This window comes from Mya arenaria, chromosome 5 (genome assembly GCF_026914265.1).
Source record: "Mya arenaria isolate MELC-2E11 chromosome 5, ASM2691426v1".
Taxonomy (NCBI): domain Eukaryota; kingdom Metazoa; phylum Mollusca; class Bivalvia; order Myida; family Myidae; genus Mya; species Mya arenaria.
The window spans coordinates 53588881-53609363 of NC_069126.1; the positions used below are offsets into that span (position 1 = coordinate 53588881).

The 20483-nt window shown below is 34.9% G+C and overlaps 1 protein-coding gene across 1 annotated transcript; it reads right to left on the bottom strand.

Annotated features, from left to right (window-relative positions):
- Positions 1 to 7962: 7962 nt before the first annotated feature.
- Positions 7963 to 8708, bottom strand: LOC128235791 (P2X purinoceptor 7-like). Its single transcript, XM_052950587.1, is given in 2 exon segments — positions 7963 to 8226; positions 8619 to 8708. Coding segments are annotated over 2 exon segments (324 nt in total). The 5' UTR covers positions 8679 to 8708.
- Between the last annotated feature and the right edge of the window lie 11775 nt (positions 8709 to 20483).

The following is a 20483-nucleotide window of genomic DNA, read 5'->3' on the forward strand; positions in this document are numbered from 1 at the left end:
ATGTCTTCAACAGTTTATTTAGGTATTCATTTAAATAGATGGAAAGCCTTGAAACTTCAGATGGGATGGAAAACTGAAGGCGATGTAGCAAAACACCTTCTCGACAGGTTCGTGTTTTAACTTTAGTCACCGGTTTTGTAAACCTCAGTTAGTTATTTATTTATGGCTGTCTTTCGGGCGGGTATACATAATAAAAATTCTGGTTAAGGTTTTACATCTGATCTGATTTCACAGTGATCCATGGATGTTTTACCAAAGCTTAAAAAGCGGCGCACTCACTCTGTGACAAGTCTTGTTTGAAATGTTATAAATTGTGAAATTATTTTGCCCCATTATTTTGGATTATGGACCGGAATTGTGACAAACATTATGGGGAATAAGTGCATCCCTTTTTCTGGGCAATGGGGTCTGCATACCCGCCCGAAAGATGACATCTCTTTTACATTTTTCTATGTTTCAAAGTTCTGCACGTCAAATGAAAAGAACAAATTGCATTTATTATTTGCATTGCAATGTGTAATTTTATAAAGAGGTAAATTATGAAAAATCATAGCTTTAGATGTGTTACTTTTAAAAACAAAATTATTTTATTATGATTAAATGATTCTGATTTTTGTTGTACCAGGTACCTTAGAATAATAGAACAAATTTTAAAGTTGTATTCATTATGAATACATAAATTGAGTCACTTTTTGATGATGTATCAGTTTTGTGATGAAATTGGTAATATTACTTTGAAGGAAATCACCAAAATCCTCTGCAAAGACTATGATGAGGCCATTCAGAGATGTGAAAAAGAAGGAATCTTTGTCTTTCCTGGACCAATTTGATTAAGTTTTTAGCAGATGCAACAATGTTGATATTTGTTCAAAAAGTCTTTATTTAATAAATAGGGCTCTTATACAAATACATTAATTACAAAGAACAAACCACATTTCTTTTTGGTATTTATTGCATTTATCAATGGTTATAAGGAGTGAATAACCCAGTGCATTGAAATAATAGTTGTTAAAGAAATTGATATATTTTTGGTTTGCAGCATCACTATTGACATCACGCTTCAAGAATCTGATGACGAGGCTGGTGTTGATCCAGTATTTGAATCCGGCTTCCATATGTCAAGTGTACTGTAAGTTCAGTTATTGCATGAAAGGTATGAAAACTATTAACTTGAACTGTTCAAATATATATAATAAAAGACAGCAAAGTCTTACTCATCTTCTTTAAACACAACAGCTTAAAGCTGCACTCTTTTGATTGGCAGTTTTTACATTTTCATTTTACAATATTAATTGTTGTCCCAGGATCAGCTGTTTTTGACATTATGCCATCATTTGAGTCATATTAGATAATTTGCCATAGAACAAACCCCAATTGCTTGGAAACTTTGATGTCAGCAGTGTTACTGTGTTATATTCCAAATATTAACTCAAAATTGACTATTGAATTCCAACATAAAAATTAAAAAAAATCTTTGATGATTTGTACATTTTTAATGCATCATACTGCTTGATAGTAATAAGTGAAACTGAAAACATGACAGTACACTTTCTTGCTACAAAATTGTTATTGTATAATATGGTGTTATTTAGGCCTGAGAACCTCCAAAACTTCTATGATGTGACGATTGAAGAAGCAGTATTTGAACAGGAAGAGGCTGTACAAAGTGATGGTGAAGAAGCCGAGGTAGCAAGTCCTGCCGTTGGCCAGAAAAAGATAGTAAATGAAGCTGATATTGATGCGTTATGTAGCACCCCCATCTGTATTGTATTCCTCGACCAGCTCCTAGCTTTGGCAGATATGAAAGTTTCCACTTGTCAGATATGCGGCTATAAAGACATCAAGATGCAGGAGAGCTTAAATGGATCATTTAACTGATTAATTGAAATTACACATTTTAAACATTTTGTGAATTTTGATCCTTATTAATAATTGTTTTCAGCATCTTTTAAATGGACATATTTTAACTTATCTACAAATGTACTTCAGTCGGTACTCTCATATGAAAAGATAAGATTTTATAAATTTTGGCGAATTTTAATACCTTTTAATTTGGTGTATATTTACAAAGAAATAGTTAAATGTGAATTTTGCCATTCATCTTTTGGGGTGAGGGCACAACCCTATCCCCATTGAAGATCCACCACTGTATTGTCGATTATATTTCTGTTTGTGATAAGGTACATTACTAACATTTACGAAGCTAACATTGCAGGCAACTGAAAAGTTGACCCCTAGAATGTTACTCACCAAATATGTTTTTGAATAAGGTATGTCAGGAAGGCCACAGAATAACACGTTGGTACTCCCAACCAACACTGAACAGAGGGGTTCTCTCCGGTGACTTTCTAATCTCTGCAACAACAGTCCTCTCTGGCAACAACTTTAGAAAAATGAAACTTTGGGCAGACATGCTGCAACTGAAGTGTCAATCAGCCTCAAAGTTCTTCCGAATTCAGCGGACATACCTTGTACCTTCTGTGGACCGATACTTGGAGACTCACCAGCGTGACCTGTTCCAATCTCTTTGTGGAAAGGATGTAGTCAAACTGGGTGTGTTGTTAGAAATGTTCTGAGTCCATCTTGGGTCAATTATAACAGCATGCCTTTGACATTATTCAGTTGATTTTTTACTATGTTGACCACATGATTCCATGTTCCTGTCAATAACTTGTAAAGTGCCTTAAAACGAGAATGTATTTGTAATCATCAGCAGATGTCACTGTTTTGGTTCTTATCTCATTTTTTAATTATTTTTTGTCATTCATCTTTAAGTGACACTTTTATTTAAAATCAATACATACACGTATATTACAAACATAACAAAACAATTGTATAAATCAATTGTGATCAATCTTATGTGGGAGTAAGATTGCATCTTTAACTTGTCCCTATTATGCATCTATAATCTGGTTGATATATAACTGTGTCCTGTCTGCTTCAAGTTGCAAGGACCGGTTAGAAAACTTTGAGTAAAGATGGCAAATCCGATATACTAATTTACTGGTACATCGTTTTTAGTATTGAAATTTCTTTTGATAGAATTTCATCTCAGCTATAATGTTCATTTTTCAGGAGATGGCCGAAATGACAGTCCTGGTCATTCTGCCCAGTATTTTTCATATTCTGTCATGGACAATGAAACGAAGAAGGTCATTATGGTAAAAACAGTAGACAGACGTGAAACAGACAGAGAGTCAGTTACTATAAAGAAGGTGCCACTTAAAGCATGCCTTGAGGATCTCTTACAAAACCAGGTCAACATCACAGAGCTAATAACAGATGGCCATTTAGGAATTGCAGCAATGATGAGTAAGTTTTCCAGTATTATTTAGGTTAAACTATGTACATTATCATATCCATATTCTATCATTAAAGAGAAAATTGATGGTACGTTGTATTTTACTTAACCATTTCACATTATTCACAATTATATAACTATTAAGTCCCTCTGGTATGCACATGCATGTGAGTGTATTAAATGTTAAACCAGAATAGCAGGAGAAAAGCCCACTTAGTCCAGCCTACCAAATCCTTTATTTCACTGGCAGGAATCAAACACTGGCCTTCTTAGAGAAAAGTGGTAAAACATTATGGAAAATAATTATGAGTTTATAGCTGTTATGAAGTTGATCCATATATTTTAGACTATTGTATTGGGGCTAGACATTGGGATTTCTCCACTGAATAAGGATGTTTTAGGCAGAAAATATAACATTTCTCCACAATCTTTCAGAGACTGATTACAGTTCACCGCTTAAGATCAACCATTCTCATGATTTTTGGCATGTGGCAAAGAACCTTGGCAAAAACCTATCTAAGGTAAGGCAGCTTAATTATTTCGGTGATATTTGAAATTTGTTTGTTATTTACTAGTGATATAAGAGTTTTAGCACAGAAAGATGAACAGGAATGTTTTGGAGTCACACAGATTTGGAGTCAAAATTTTGATGGTCTTAGAGCTTATTACTTCAATATATACATATATGCATAAAAAGATTTGCTAATGTTACTAATCAAAAGTTTTATTATCTTTTTTAGATTGTACTGAAGACAGAGCATTCAGTTTTTCGACCATGGTGCAATAACATTGCTAACCACTTTTGGCACTGTTGTAAAGTTGCCGAGACAGTAAAGGAGTTTGTAAAGAATTGTTAAGAATGCCTTGTTTTCTTATGATAGTGTATCTTTGTATTCATTTTTCAAATAAGGCCTTATATTTGAATCATGAAATATAACATGAAAGTGCAGTGACTTAAGATGAAAGTATATGTTCGTAAATAGAAAAGTATATATAATTCGAAAATGACATTTATTGATGATATAAGTAGATAATGAAATGTTTGAAATGCTCTTATTTTTAGGGCATCAAGCTGCTCTCAGTCTTCATGTGACCGATGAGCACGAGTGGCTTCTCCCGATTCAGGATGGATACTACGAGTGTAGTCATGGGCCCCTGAATCCTGAGGAAAGAAATAAAGTAACTGCATCATAATAAATTTAAAGATCTGAATTTGGTCCCATCTTTATGACAAGAAGTCTGGATCCTCAGAGAATCGTTATTTTCTTCAGTTTGTGCAAAGTAAAAATATTGATTTTGGTTTCTATTTTCATCCTTTGGATGAGTGTCAGTATGTTAAATATATTTACTCGCAGTTGAAACCTGTGTTTACTTGCCAGTTGAAATCTGTTTTTTGACAGAATGTTAAAGATTGTGCACAAGTACTACTTATAAAGAAAGCTTTTGCTCATTCCTCTAATTATTGTTATGCTTGAGTGTTATTGCATGCATGTGTGTGAGTGTGTGTGCAAATGTTTTCGGCCTCAGCTTATTGCCATGTAACAGGCTTTTATGTTTACTTGTGACTGCTTGCCATTGCCCTGCAAGTTTAGTTGTATAAATATGTAAGTTTATTAAGTTAATTTAATTGCTAATAAAATGTATACTACTGTCAGAAGTACAGCTGACCTGAGAGGATTCAACCAGCTCATCCGTATGTATTGTTCAAAGTGGTTCTCATACTCACCACCAGTTTACCGCATGAGAAATCTGATAGCAGCGATCGATCACAACAATTATTTAGAAAAGGAAAATTCAACATAACAAAGATGGCTCTGTTAGGTAAGAACATGAGAGATTGGTCACACACCATGCTCTGAACCACCACAATGACAGGAATTTGAGAGTGTAAGTATATGCATAACTTAAATATGTGACCTTGACCATAATCAAGGAAGGTATAAAATTGTACATCTTTATAAAAACCTCTTTCAGCTTTAATTTCTATACTTCATGAAGTGTTTAGATGTGATCTAATCTTATTTTGTAAGAAATGAATATTTTTTTCTTTTGTTTGATGGCTAAATCGTGTCTGGAAAAAGAAAAGTGGAAGATGGGCAGTATATTCAGTAAAAGAGAAGAACACATATCACTACATAGAGTGTGACTGAAGAAGCAGGTATTGATGTGTCGCTTGGCAGACAAAGTCGGGATGAGTAGAAAATCTGTGAGGGAGGAGCAAGACCCTCGAAGAATATCTAGCCACTTTGGTCCGTTATTCCCCAAACAAAGCAGGGAATTGTACAGTGAACAAGAGTCTAGGTTTAAAAAATGACATTTCTACAGGATTTCTATGTGCTCTGGTTTACATGAAACTTATGAAAATAGTATATATCCTAGTTTGAAACCATAACACATAAGGTCAATCGATGTTCAAACCTAATCAGAATGTTCCCCGTGATATAATGTTTATGGAGAGAGTTTGCCACATACTCTCAAAAACAAGGTCACTTAGTCAAATCTTTAGAAATATTTGGAAATACTAGAAGCAATTTATTTTTTCCCAATTTGATAAATGCATTTTATGCTGATAAATAAAAAAGCAATGAATTTCTTGTAAACAAAAATCTTGACAAGACTAACTCTTTCACAGCATAATGTATACATATGAGGGTGAAAAAAATGTATATTTGCCATTATATTTGCTATTTTGATCTGATTTTATATTTTTCCCAATTTGGACTTTTTTCCCAATTTGCAAGGCACAGGCAGTATAAATATTTCCCAAAATATCGCTGTCATAATGATTGTGAAGTTCTCCAAAAATAAAATAATGTCAAATTGATCAGTTGTTTTTCATGAAATTGATTATCTTTCTTTAAAATAAAATAATAGCCACATCACTAACGCCAAACAAAAAAGTGTTTGTTTGTTTTCAAGTAACCCAAGTGACTATAGTAGGTTTTTCAGAAAGAAAAAGGCGACATATAGGGGTAACTTTTGTCGGCGGCGGTGGTCGCGTCCGATTTTCACTTCTCTGGGGCATATAGCGTAAACTATCAGTGATATCAACTTTTTTCATATGTAGATATATTACATTGAAAGCAAGAGCAGAGCACAAGAACTGTTACTCTTGCTTCCATTTTTTTAGAGTGATTGCCCTTTGTTAATTTTCATGCTTAATGTTTTGTCCGGGGCATATCTTGTAGAATATAAGAGTTATCAACTTGAAACTTCATATGTAGATATATCTCATTTAGGCTAGTGCAGTGCCTAAGAACCGTTACTCTTGCTTCCATATTTTTAGAGTAATTGTCCTTTGTTAATTTTTGTTGTAAATTTTTGTCCGACTTAACTTTTTTACTTTCAGTTCAAATGCCACCTACACTTGAACTTTAAATGGTAACATCAGTGTCTATAAATGAATAAAATGCCAATCTAACACCTATAATGTCGACAGTAAATAATTCGTCATTCGACACATCCGACTTGCGGAGTTCTAGTTTGTAAACATAAAATGTCAACCTTTTTGACATTATATAGCTCCATAACAGCAATACACAAAAACATTTGGTAAAAAATGATCTTTACCAAGGCATATTTGAATATTTTTTAATGAAAGCTGTACCTAACCTGCTTTATAATTTTAATAGGAATATTACCCTAAACAAACATGTTTTAGACCATTTCAGTAAAGTGTTGTGGTTGGGTCTTTTGTTATGTAGCAAATTGACTAGTGTTGTCCAGAAATGTCTTGTCTATAATTTTACAGTAGCCACATATTTCATGTGTTCATTTTTACAGTAGCCACATATTTCATGTGTTCATCAAAATGTGTAGCAATTCATACTTGACCATCCTGAACAACTCTTTAGGAGCAAACAGTGGCAGCTATTCTTTGAATTTCGTGTATTGTACAATACAGTCGAAACCTGTTGGCTTGAATTCGCTTTGCTCAAATATTTGAGGCTCGAGGTTTTTTTGCCGGTCCCTGAGAGTTCGAGCGAACAGGGTTTGACTGTTTATTATTAATGCACATTATATCGGCTACATCAAATTTGAGTTTTTATTCAACGAGAAGTGAACAAACTGGGATCTTCATGGTTTTATTTCAGTTATTCACCTGTTCTTTGTTCGTTTGAAAGTTGTTTATTGCAGAAATTTCTTTAATCCTAAGGTAACGGGCTGTATAAAAATTGAACCTGCCATTAGTCCGTTTGATTTTTTCTAAACAAGGTTGACAAAGGTATCAGTCACATCTTAAACATGAATATGTGAAATTTGCAAACGGACATATTACTTGAGCATCATTTGAATGAGCTTTTTGAGTAGAAAAGAAAATGGTTACAAAAACCTATTAGACAGCAGACAGTACAAATTGTATTACGAAAACAACTCATTGACAATAATATACAGAACAATTCATGGTCAAACTATGTTTTAATAACATATTTGAACATTTTAAAATGTCAAGAAAACAGATCAGATCCAATAATATTTTTACAATGTGGAAACCTAACAAAATAGTAATATCACCATCACACTATATACATACATTCTGTCATTTATAGATCAGATCATTTGCAAAAAACAATTATGCTCAAGTTTTGAGTACAAAAAATGGGAAACCGCTAAAAGGAGGAAAATTGTCATCCCTGTTGATACCATGCAAAATATGTGTCCTACTGCAACATACTTGGTACAAAGCCAGTATATTGCCCATATGGATCCGGGAAGGTTTCCAGGATCCTCCAAACACAGCATGAGGGAATAACCCTTCTATCACCAGCCCCCAAATATCCATGGGTCCATCAAATAAACTGCCTGTAGGCCTGGTGGCGGTTGGATCTCCGCAGGTTCTCCTCCTCAAAGAAAACGAGGATATCTTGCCTCATCAAACGTGCAAGGGCCAGAACCCCCTCATTCAATACAAGGAGGTCAAAGTCCTGAAAGAGGAAAGGTATATCATAAGTCAGTGGCATTAAGCACTGATACTTTTGATTTGAAATAAGAAATATCCAGGGACGGGTTATTATCAGCCATACTAAACTCAATACAAATTTTCAATTAGTACACAGCAAAACTAAGTACTCACCCTAGCAAGAATACTTGTACTTATACTTACTTAGTATACAGACAAACTTTGCCAGCATTTAATACCTAACAACTGCCCATATTTCACGCCTGCCCACAATTCAATATAGCAGTATTTAATAATGTACTACATCATAAGTATAAATGAAGCTTAAAAATGTTAATTAATGTTTACCTTTTTTAACAATAAGTTACACACATGTCTTAGATCTATGTTGAATTTCAGTTTCATAAAGATTCTTACAGCAGTATGAGAAAGACAAGCTTCCTCGCCACAACAAATTCTTTCCCTCTGTGTTGGCATGTCCCGGCAGTTTCCGCACACACACCAGCTTGGAATTATATTCCCTTCCTCGGGCTGAGGCCCAGCACCTCTGGGTGGGTTGCCTCCAGGGACTGGGGCTGATAAAACAAGCAGCATAAGCCCTGGCTCCATCCCGATGGCCCTGGTAATTGCAGCCTGCAGTTGAGGCTTGGTCAGCTTGCTCACCTGTTTCTAAAGATAATTTAATAATATTACAATTAAAACTTGCAGCTGTAAAAAGGCAATTGGCTGACTAGCAATATTGCTCAGCTTTTTTTTACATTTATTCCAAAATAATTCTAACATGTTCATATTTCAATCGCAAATATGGAAAATACTTGAAAAGAATAAACACCAAACAAATGCATTTTTGTTGAAAAGCAAGAAGTTCAACTGTGATGAATAATAATTATATATTAAAAATAACATACCTTCATCCCTTCTTTCTGCTTTGCTAAAACTTTCTCGCTGTTGTTTGTGAGCGCCGGTGTCTTGGACCGGCGAGTTCTAGTAGCTGGTCTTTTTCCTTTGTAGGCAGCTCTTCGAGCACTTGTGCATTTGCCACGCCTAGCAACAGTTCCTGGTTATAAACATGAATATTGTATAATTAACTTATTAGCTTATTGATATAATAATGGATATATGTAATAATGGGGAACATAATTAGTATAAGGTGTTGTCATGCTTTAAACACCTTATTATAATCTCTATTAACTCAAGATAATTGTTTTGTAAAATGGTGCACTTCTTTAGTTGCAATGACAACTTTCCTGGGGGTGAAGGACACGCAGGGCCTAGCCAACACGCAGTTGGCAAGAGTTGTCTAAGATTAAATCTTTTATACGCCATAAATTAATGCTACATTTAAGAGTGAAGATGTTTGAGGTAGTACTACACCACCCCCTTCATACATATATACAACAGTAATTAAGTTATTTTGTAAGGGTGCATGTTCTTAAGCTGACCATATTAAGTCATGCCATCCTTTTACCTTCAAAGCCAGCCGTTAGTCAAATTATTTAATGTAATTAAATAAGGGATTTAAATGCACAAACTGTTATCAGCTGCACTCTCTCACGGATTGACTTTTTTCACTTTTTATTACATATATGTCCCCTTATAAGAAAATTGCTGAATACTTCAATTCTTATCTTAAGCTAAGTAATGCATTAGCAAAACACCATCAATTTTCAGAGGTAAATTATACTAGAAATGAAAAACTGATGTCTGATCTTGTCTCAGCTGTTTGATTTCACTGGTTTTCAGACATTTGAGCATATGATGGCTCATTCCAATACAAACGATGAATAAGTAGTCAAACTGGTCAATCTGTGGGAAGGCAGCTTTTAATATTAAATGCTAAAATTTAGTAAAAGTAAACCTTATAGCGTAATTGTGACATCGCCCCCCCCCCCCCCTCTTTCTGATACTGCTTGTAATTTGTGATTTCCAAGTGTGCAACTTACTTAAACAAAGTGTTATAAATTATAGACTGCTCTGATTTGGGATTTTTCAGTCTGCATCAATTAATATTTAAGATGAGCTATGTTGATCGCGTTATCAACTTACGTTTTTTGGCAGCTTGGCTCTGTTCTGGTCTTTGAATCGACGGACCAGGCTCGTCAATATCCTCTACATCAACTTGGGATGAAGGATTGCTTGGAGGTGACTGAAAATATGAAATAAAAAATCTTTACAGGTTGTTTTAGTTTCAGCTTTTTCCACGAGTCAAAAGAGTAATCGATCATATTAATGGTCTAAAAATACAGATCGACGTTTACTTGTATGCATGCTCCAAAACAAACACATTATCTCGGACAAATTAAACGCGATTCAATATCAGCGCCATTTTACCCACCCACTTCAGTTCGACTTTTTTATTTAATAGCAGAACCAAGTAAATATAAGCATAAAAAGGAAATTCCTTGATAACTTTAATCAATAGTCGGTTAGTAATAAAAAATAAGGCTCAAACCTCAGAGTCACTGGTAGAAGACATTTCTTTCTTGAAAGGAAGACGCTATTGGTTGTTTACATACGGGTGCTTTATGTAAGTATTATGCAAATGAGCAATTCCGAAGCTCGCTACGAACGGCTACGAACTGTGGCGGGTATTGATGAAACTGTAAAACAAACCCTTATTGAAGATGACTCAACCTCCTTTTATTAAGATAGTAGACAATCATTTAAAACTTGTAAAGACACTAGAAATGTTCTTTGGTTCTTCATGCATAAAACCTCAACATTAATAAATCCATAGAATTTAGAGTGGGATCATAGCAAAATGCAAATACAAATTTCTAAAACACTAACATATGTGCATGGCTTTTTGACAGCGCAAATACATTAGGCATGACTTAAACAAATAATAGACAACTGAATGATATGGAATAACAAATTACTGCAGCAAAATGGTATATTATATAATTATAGACCGATTACCGTTCTTAGTTGTTTAGGCAAATTATTCACGTCTATCCTTAATGAACGCATCAACACATTCCTTTATGATAATAACCTATTAAACGAGAACCAAGCCGGATTTCGCTCAAATTATTCAACCTGCGATGATATTCTTACATTGCATTTACATTGCATTTTCTTATAAGTAAACTTAGAGCCCAGAAAAAGAACTGTTTTGCTCATTTATTGATTTTTCGGCCGCATCTGACTATGTCTGGCGAGCTTGTTTGTGGCATAAGCTAATACAAACTGGCTTACAGGGTAAAATTCTCACAGTCATGAAAAACATGTACAGTGATTTAAAATCATGCGTTTCCTCCAATGGGCATCTGTCTCCTATGTTCCCAAGCTTTTGTGGAGTCCGTCAGTAAGAAAACCTTTCTCCGATTTTATTTTCTATTAACCTTAACGAATTAGACGAATTCCTTCCTGAGACAATTATATACCTTCAGTACTCTTTGCAGACAATGAACGTGATTTTCAAAAATGTCATAACTGTTTTCAAGACTACTATTTGCAATGGAAATTAATTATTAACCTCTCGAAGACTAAAATAATTGTCTTTGGTGCCAGAAATCTGAAGAAATTAAACTTTAGCATTGCTAACCAAGTACTAGAGATAGTTAAGGAATACAAATATCTAGGTGTATATTTTTGGTCCACCGGTAGCTTCTTATACTGCCGTAAATATTTAATAAGCCAGGCTAACAAAGCAAAGTATGCTCTATTTCTTAGAATTAATAACCTAGACTTGCCTTTGGACATACAACTGAAGCTTTTTGATTCTACCATTGTCCCCATTCTAACGTACGGATGTGAAGTCTGGGGTTTTGAAAACCTCGATCAGCTCGAGCAACTTCACTGTAATTGTTTGCGGCGGAAAACATATACTAGAAAGAGTACCCCACGTTACATGCTCTATTCGGAACTTGGTAGATACCCTCTTAACATCATAGTTAAAACCAGAATGATAAGTTATTGTAGTAAACTCAATTCATCCAATGACTCGAAAATAAGTTTATTGATATATAAAGATATTTTACATAGTAATAATTCATTTTGGGACACTTACATCAAGTCAATACTTGATTCAACGGGTAATTCATACGTTTGGCTTAATCAAACAAGAGTACCAGCAAAACATGTCAGTAAACTTGTGAAATCTAACATTGTAGAGCAATTTCAGCAAACTTGTTGCAAACAATTTAATATTTCGTCTAACGGTAAAATGTATGCTCTGTTTAAGTCCGATATTAAATTTGAGGAGTACCTTAATACGGGCTTGAAGACAAACGCGAAGCGTTTGTCTGTACAAGCCCTCTTACGGTTTGTACGTGTATGCAAGGGACTACTTTTTTTTGCCGGAGTGATAGGCATTAAAAAATTTGGGCACCACTGAACCGTGAAAATGAGAACCAGAAAAGCTCGTCATACATTGTTCATATAAAGCGCGTGCATGCCGGCAAGCAAATTGTACATGTTTAGGGCGGCGTTTGACCTCCGTTAACCAATGAAAATCAATACGGAAATACCCGAAGTACATGTACAATCCACCTTCGGCACTTCCATAAAAGGAGTGGAGAACACATCTAATGAATACACGTCTAAAGAGTACTTCTTTTGACCGGAAATTATATTTCATAACTCTGCAATAATAATACAAAACGAACAAGGTTTGTCATAACAATTGTGTTTTATTACCCCACATCTTAAAAAATACTGTTTAAACTGGATATCTAAATAATTAAGTTAAATGTATTTATGCGCATTTTACGACAGCTGATGTAAACAATGATTTGCATATAGGCACATTGCAGGTGCGCGTGACGTCTTCCTTCAATGTATCTATTATATTAAAACTTTCATCATGATGCAATAACGGATTTAACGTTGCTTTCACGGTGAGTTGTACTAAGAATTATACTTGTTATTGTAAATGCAATCGTTCATACGTTGCTGTTTGGACACCATAATGACATAACGTTGTTTTTTTCGAATAATGAACAAGCTAAGTTGATGCAATCGGTATCCAGATATGACCTTCAGGTCATGATTTATGACTCATCACTATACTGTACATGCCAAACTAACTGTTAACTGTGCGATTGTGTACTTCGTTTATTGTATTGTAAAATTAAAATATTGAATAAAAATGTTAAAACTTAAGTAGTGAAAACTAAATAAAAACGAAACATTCCTTTTTCATTAAAAATCATTGTGCATGCATATGGTAAACCTGAGAAATAAAGTGAGCCTGGTGTGGGGCTCAGACTCACGACCACAGAAACACTAGCACGGCGCTCTTGCCAACTGAGTTTATTGGGCAGCTGGTTTCAATTCACACAGACTAGACTCCTCCGCCCATTAAAGGGGCTGTCTCACAGATGATAAAATAGCGAAAAATAATTGTCGAAAAATATCATAAATTTGGTATCAATGTGTACAATGCATTGAAACTTACTTACTGAAGTACCACATAGTTAACAATTTATTTAAGTTCAGGAGATATATCATATTTTTCCATTAAACAAGATTACCAGGTAGAATTCATTCCTTAAGCGTGATTAGCTAGTCGGTGTCCTGAGATTCGTTACAGAAAAAAACTTTTTTTGGTGCTTATAGATCTGTGACACAGTCCCTTTAACCATTTAGGCCGATATGTATGCACTTCTGCTCTTTAACTGCTGCCACGATTGTGGGTAACCTAAGTGTAATTATGCCCAGTGAGGTGATTAAACACAACACCGCAGCCGGAACTCTATATGGCTACTCAGAGCTAACTCAGCGGCTGGTCCTAACCCAACACACTTCAACCCAGTTTAAAAATAAAAAAATGACAGAGTGGGGCAGATGACTCGCGAAAACTTTAAGCGATAAAGAAGTAAAAATGAAATTACAGAAAAAATACTTCAGCACAAATAATGAAATCAAATGTTTAGTAATTCATAATTTGTTTTAGAGGGGAGGGTTCGGGAGGGGTTTCCCCTCCCGACAACCATCAAATTTGGCATGTTTGACCTGTTTTCAACAAGCATTATAATGTGAGTATTATAGATTATGAGCCCAGGGGAGGTTTCAGCATAAAAGGCAGTGTTTCTTTTTGGCAGAATTACATGATAACATGATAACACTAGAGCTACAGTGTCTTACAGGTGATTTTTTTACAAAGGTTTTCAGACAGGTTTTAGGCGAAATGAAATGTATTGACATGTCGTGCTTAAACTGGCACATATTTCCGCATAGAATTTCTTTAAGTTAACCTCTTTTCAAAATTATTCGGTTGAAGGCATGTATAAGCATGCAAGACAGTTTTAAACAAACTCTTTCTTCAAAGTAAAAAATGGCAGTTAAGTTATTAATTATGTAAATGGGGTGGGTTCGGGAGGGGTTTCCCTCTCCCGACAAGCACTAATGTTAATAAAACCTTTTTTCTCCTGCATATAATCAGAAAATGCGGGGTCATCAGTTCAGTACAAAAACAGTGGCGGTTTTTGCAATATTTTTCAGAAGTTTTTAACATGCTTGTATATGTGCAATTTACTCTTCCTAACATCTGTTTTGACATGAGATAGAATATGGTAGATAAATATTTTTTCTCAATTTGTTCTTAAAACACAGTCTATATGAATTACTTAAAAAGCAATATTGTTCGTGTAAAATTAACAAGACTGACAGTTACAATGCCAGCTCTAATATAGTAAAGCATAGGCATAGCAAAATTCAAAACATTTTTATTATATATGCTTTGTGGTGATTTATAGACATTTATAAACAATAAAAACAATCATTCACTGTTTCAAACATATTGATATATTTTTTACTGTTGGAAATTAAAGCCAGCTCTCAAATAGATATTAAATGCCAGTGCTAAGAGGGCAGGGACACAATTTGAACAACTTTATTATCAACATAATGTGACCTTTGTATACAAATTATAATTTGTTGCCCTACTTCAATAATTATAATTGAATGCCATTTAATACACTTTTAGGGTCTAAAATTAAATTATAATGTTTGTGATAGATCGCAAAATATTTCAGTTCGTTGCTCTTAAAATATAGCTTTTGATTCTCACTTAGTGAAATTCATGTACATCAGGATTTTACACTAAAACAAAACAAATTCACTATTTAAGTTATCGCACATAGGTTATGGCATGGTACCATCCTCTTTATTTAGATTGTCAGAAAATGTGAATGCATCTCAGTAGCTCAGTTGGTGAAGAACTCGCCCTGTTAGCAAAGGGGTCCCGGGTTCCAGCCCTGCAATTGTTGTACATTTTTCTGTCCCAATTGTACTTCAATGGATAAATCAAATTCTAACAATAAATAATGACAATTTAGCAGGTGGAGCTATGATCCTATTCATGTCATGTATTTTCATTTCTCAGTGATCGAATTTAAAGCTGCACTCCCACAGATTTACCGTTTTTACATTTTATTTTATTTTGCCTTGGAAAGAGCAAATTTTTGTGTAAATATCTGCAAACCAATGAATGATAAAAGATTGCTGAAAAAAGATCTGATTGCAGATTTTTATATTTCCTTTAAATTATGCACCAGTCAATTGTAACCACGTCCCCCTCCCCCCCCCCCCCCCCAGGTCCGGGGGTATACCGGGGACTGCCGGGGAAAAGGGCCGTGTTTTTACTTTCCAGGTGGCCCCACAGGGCCGGGTGACCGCTGTGGTTTTGTCTTAGCGGTAAATTTAGCGGAGATTGGGCCTTATATTCAGTCTCTGGGGTGCGGGGGCATTTGGCCAGGGTTTTACCACCAGTTTGTTCCCGCAGGGCGGGAATTTAATATACCCGGGGTTGGGTGGACCGAAAGTCAAAGTCCCCGCTATTCCTCGGACCTGGGGGGGCGTGGTTACAATTGACTGGTGCATTAATGTTTTATGTTTTTAAACCGTTACTAACGGTTTAAGAAAAATGAATAAAAAAAAATTGAAATAAGATATAAATATCTGCGATCAATTTTTTTTGTCAGCAGTCTTATATAACATGTTTCCATGCATTTGCACAAAAATTGGCTTGTTAAAAGACAAAAATAAGAAAGTTGTCAAAACGTTAAATCTGTGGGAGTGCAACTTTAAGGGACACCAGATTGTACAGTTGCAAGAAAAAAGAAATAGTGAAAACCTTTGCTAATGGCGCAATGCTCCTTTCGCTGTTTTTTTTTTTTTGTGGTTTACCAATTTAAAATTAACTGTGTTGGTGTACTGGTCATATAAATACCTGTCGATTTAAAAATATTGTCAGTATATGAGTCTGTTCTTATCAAGTCACTTTTACATGCTAAATATTCACAATATGAACTGGGATGTAATATATTTGCTGATTTTTGGACCATCTGATGTCTAGCCCTTTCATAAACCATCTAGCTGCCAATGTGAGTTTTAGATACATATTGGACAGTTTCATTGGAATTTATTTGACCCATTCCCAAAGCAAAATATAAGATGTTTTTTCCCAATCGTCAGAAAAAAAATCCCAATCAAAAGTATAAAAATAAACAAAATCTTTTTTTTAGAAAGTCTTTTAAGATGTACTGGTTCATTTTCAACATCCTTATAAATTATGTGATGTAAAGTTTTTTGATAATTGTACTCGGAAATCATTGATTTTCATCACATTCAGATATATCTTTATGAAATATTATCTGTCATGATTGATTTATTGCAATAGATATTTACACCCAAGGATTGATATTTCAGCCATTTTGGTTCTATTAAAGGGAATTAAACTAATATAAAATCATTTCCTAATTCGCAGGAGACTAGACAGCTTTTTCTTTTAACAGTTAAATTTCCCAATTTCAGCATTTTCACGATGCAAAATTATCCAAAATGTCTTGGGTCTTTCTCCCAAATTGGGTAGAAAAAGCCCTGTTACTTAATAATGTTTTAGGAAAAATGTAATTCAAGGGACATTTTCATACACTTGAGTAATGATACAAAAATCAGCTGATTCTTTCATCTAATACAAAAACTAAATACCGTAATGTCTAAACTGTCAAATGTGAGGTTGCATTTGTAAACTTCGTCTTTGTTTAGGAAATCTGTGAATATAACTTGCACCACCCAGAACAATAGTATCAATATAATACACCAGTCAATTGTAACCACGCCCCCCTCCCCCTGCCCATATCCGGGGGTATACCTGGGACTACCGGGGAAAAGGGCCGTGTTTTTACTCTCCAGGTGGCACCGCAGGGACGGGTGACCGCGGTTGTTTTGTCATAGCGCCAAATTAAGCTGAGATTGGGCCTTATATAGAGTCTCTGGGGTTTGGGGGCATTTGGCCGGGGTTTAACCATCAGTTCGTCACCGCCCTGCGGGGATTTTCCCCGGACCGGGGGGGGGGGGGCTGTGGTTACAATTGACTGGTGCATAAGAAATAAATAATAGTTTAGTTACTATTTCCTCATGTCAGGAACAATTCAATTAAAAAATCAATGGAAAATAGCTGTTAAATACTATCATGTTGTTATTTTTTCTAACTTTTAATAATATTTATTGCCTGTGGTCGGTCGGTTTGTCGGTCGGTCTGTTGCAACTTTGTCCAGAGCATAACTTAAAAACTACTGGATATAATTGGATTAAACTTCATACAATGGTAGAGCATAATGAGAGGAAATGCAGTGTACAATAACCATTACTCTATTCTTGCTTATACTGAGTTATTGCCCTTACATTTTTTGTCTGGAGTATAACTTAAAAAGTACTAGATGGAATTCATACAATGGTAAAGCACAATGAGAGGAAGTGCATTGTTCAAGAACCATAACTCTACATTAGCTAATTACTGAGTTATTGCCCTTTATTTGTTGTTTTTTTTGCTGTCAATTTTTTTTCCAGACATTAACTTGCAAACTACTATATGGAATTTATTGAAACTTCATACAATGGTCAAGCACAATGAGAGGAAGTGCAGTGCACAAGAACCATATTAGCTATTTTAGCTAATTACAGAGTTATGGCCTTTAATACTTTTTTCTTCTCCCGAGCATAACTTGAAAACTATTGGATGGAATTTAATAAAGCTTCATACAGTGATAGATCATAATGAGAGGAAGTGCAGTGTACAGGAACCTCAATTCTATTTCAGCTAATTACAGAGTTACTGCCCTTTGTTACTTTTTCTTGTTCCGAGCATAACTTGAAAACTATTGGATGGAATTTAATTAAACTTCATACAGTGAAAGATCATAATGAGAGGAAGTGCAGTGTATAGGAACCGCAATTCTATTTCAGCCAATTACAGAGGTATTGCTTTTTGTTACTATTTTCTTGTCCGGAGCATAACTTGAAATCTACCGGATGGAATGTAATAAAACTTTATATGGTACAGAACAATGAGAAGGATTTTCATTGTACATGAATCATTACACTATTTTAGCAAATTTCAATGACAATAGTCTATAAAATAAAGTTGTCATTTATAGTTGGCTTTCCAAATAGTTGACTGCACAGTGCCGGATGAATGCGGTGGTTTTGTCTTTGCGCAAAATATAGCGGGGAACGGGCCTACCAAGAGTCCCTGGGGTGCGGGGGCATTTGGCAGGGATTTTACCATTTGTTCGTCCCCGCAGGGCGGAGATTTTAGCCGAGGTTGGCTTGACTGAAAGTCAAAGTCCCTGCTATTCCCGGGACCGGGGGGGGGGGGTACAATTGACTGGTGCATAAATGCCAGCTTCACCAACCCAACTTAACGCTTTTAGTGAATGTCCTTTTGAAAATATGATTTTTAGTAATTACATCAACCAGGTATAGTGGACATTTTTTAGTTATCCAATTCCTTAATAACTTATTATTAATTTGCTATTGTTTGCAACAGGTTGGAGATGGGGATGATGACCAGCCAGCCGAACTTGAATTGGAGTAGATATCATGCGGTAATTTATTAGTATTTCACAATCACTTTATGAAAATGTATCCAAACAGTAGCGGGTTTGAATCTTTTAATTTTATCTTTTCTGTTTGTTTCATTCCTAAATAACATTGTTTCATGCTGGTTGTAAATTATTTCCGGTCACGGCCATGAGATTATATCATTTTCTATTGAAACAACAACCTCTGCGTGTTTGTCAATTTTGTGAAACTGCTTTTTTATAAATTCCAGGTTTTTGACTTATCCCTCCATACTTCTTAATACATTTCAACATTCTGTAAAAGCACAAATGTATTGGTTCTTTTTTTATAGCCACCTGGTTGCTGAAGCTCGAGAGGACCTTTATGGACAAAAAACCTGTTCAAGATAGTTCTGTCTGGAATTCCATACCACCTCCAGAGAATGGAAAATGTCTTCAAGTAAGAAGAGATTCTAAGCAAGTGCATTTCTGACTCCTCCAAAATGCTTCTTTGTAGTCAATTACCTTGGAGTTGTTTAATACCGGTACTCATTGCAAAATATTCAAACATAATATATTTCATCTATTTTGTCTTGATCTTTGAATCCGTCAAATTACACTATGACTATCAATATGTGACTATATCAACGTTATGAATGTTGAAGTCATTTCCTGTTCATTATATACATACAACCTGATGAAGGCCGAATGGCCGAAACGTTGTTTCATAAATTAATAATTTATGTTGAAGTTGGACTTCTTTAATTATCAGCATATGTGTCTATATCAAATTTATGACTACATAAAGAATTGAGTTTGCCTCAAATGATTGTTAACTGGTTTACCTTCACAGTAGTAGTTAGTACTCAGGGTTCTCAATAAGTTTCGGTTGAATCGTCTCAAATAGTAAAGTAACCGACCAGCTTCTACTTATTCTACTGAAATAGTTTTACAAATTTGAACCGGCCCTATTGCCATTTGAAATGTCCATTTTGGCCGGCAGCCGGTTCTTATTGAGAACACTGAGTACTTTTATTCTGTTAAAAACATTGCATTTATGCTATTTGCAGATTCTGATGTGCCAGCAGCCTGAAGTGGTCAAACAATTTGAAACTGGATGCAGCACAGAATCCCATATTTCAAGAGAATGCAGATGTTAGTCACCCCTGTAAAACTTGTTTGTGTGTGAATAATACAAAATATGACATTTACAGCAAATATGTAATAATTGAGTAACGTATAGACAATTGCAAAACTCTGTTCGGTTAATTTTGTGCCATATTTAGCATTTAAAACCACATACTTTTGTTTGTTCGGTTTCTTTTATTTATGATTTTTCAAGAAGAAGTCAGTTCGTTGTATAGGAGTTATGGTGTTTTAACTGTCAATGAATCCAAGATCACTGTATGTTGTTGAACTGATATATATATATATGTTAAACATTTAAGATCCAGCTGTCAGTACAGAAAACATTGATTGTGCTTTTGAGAAC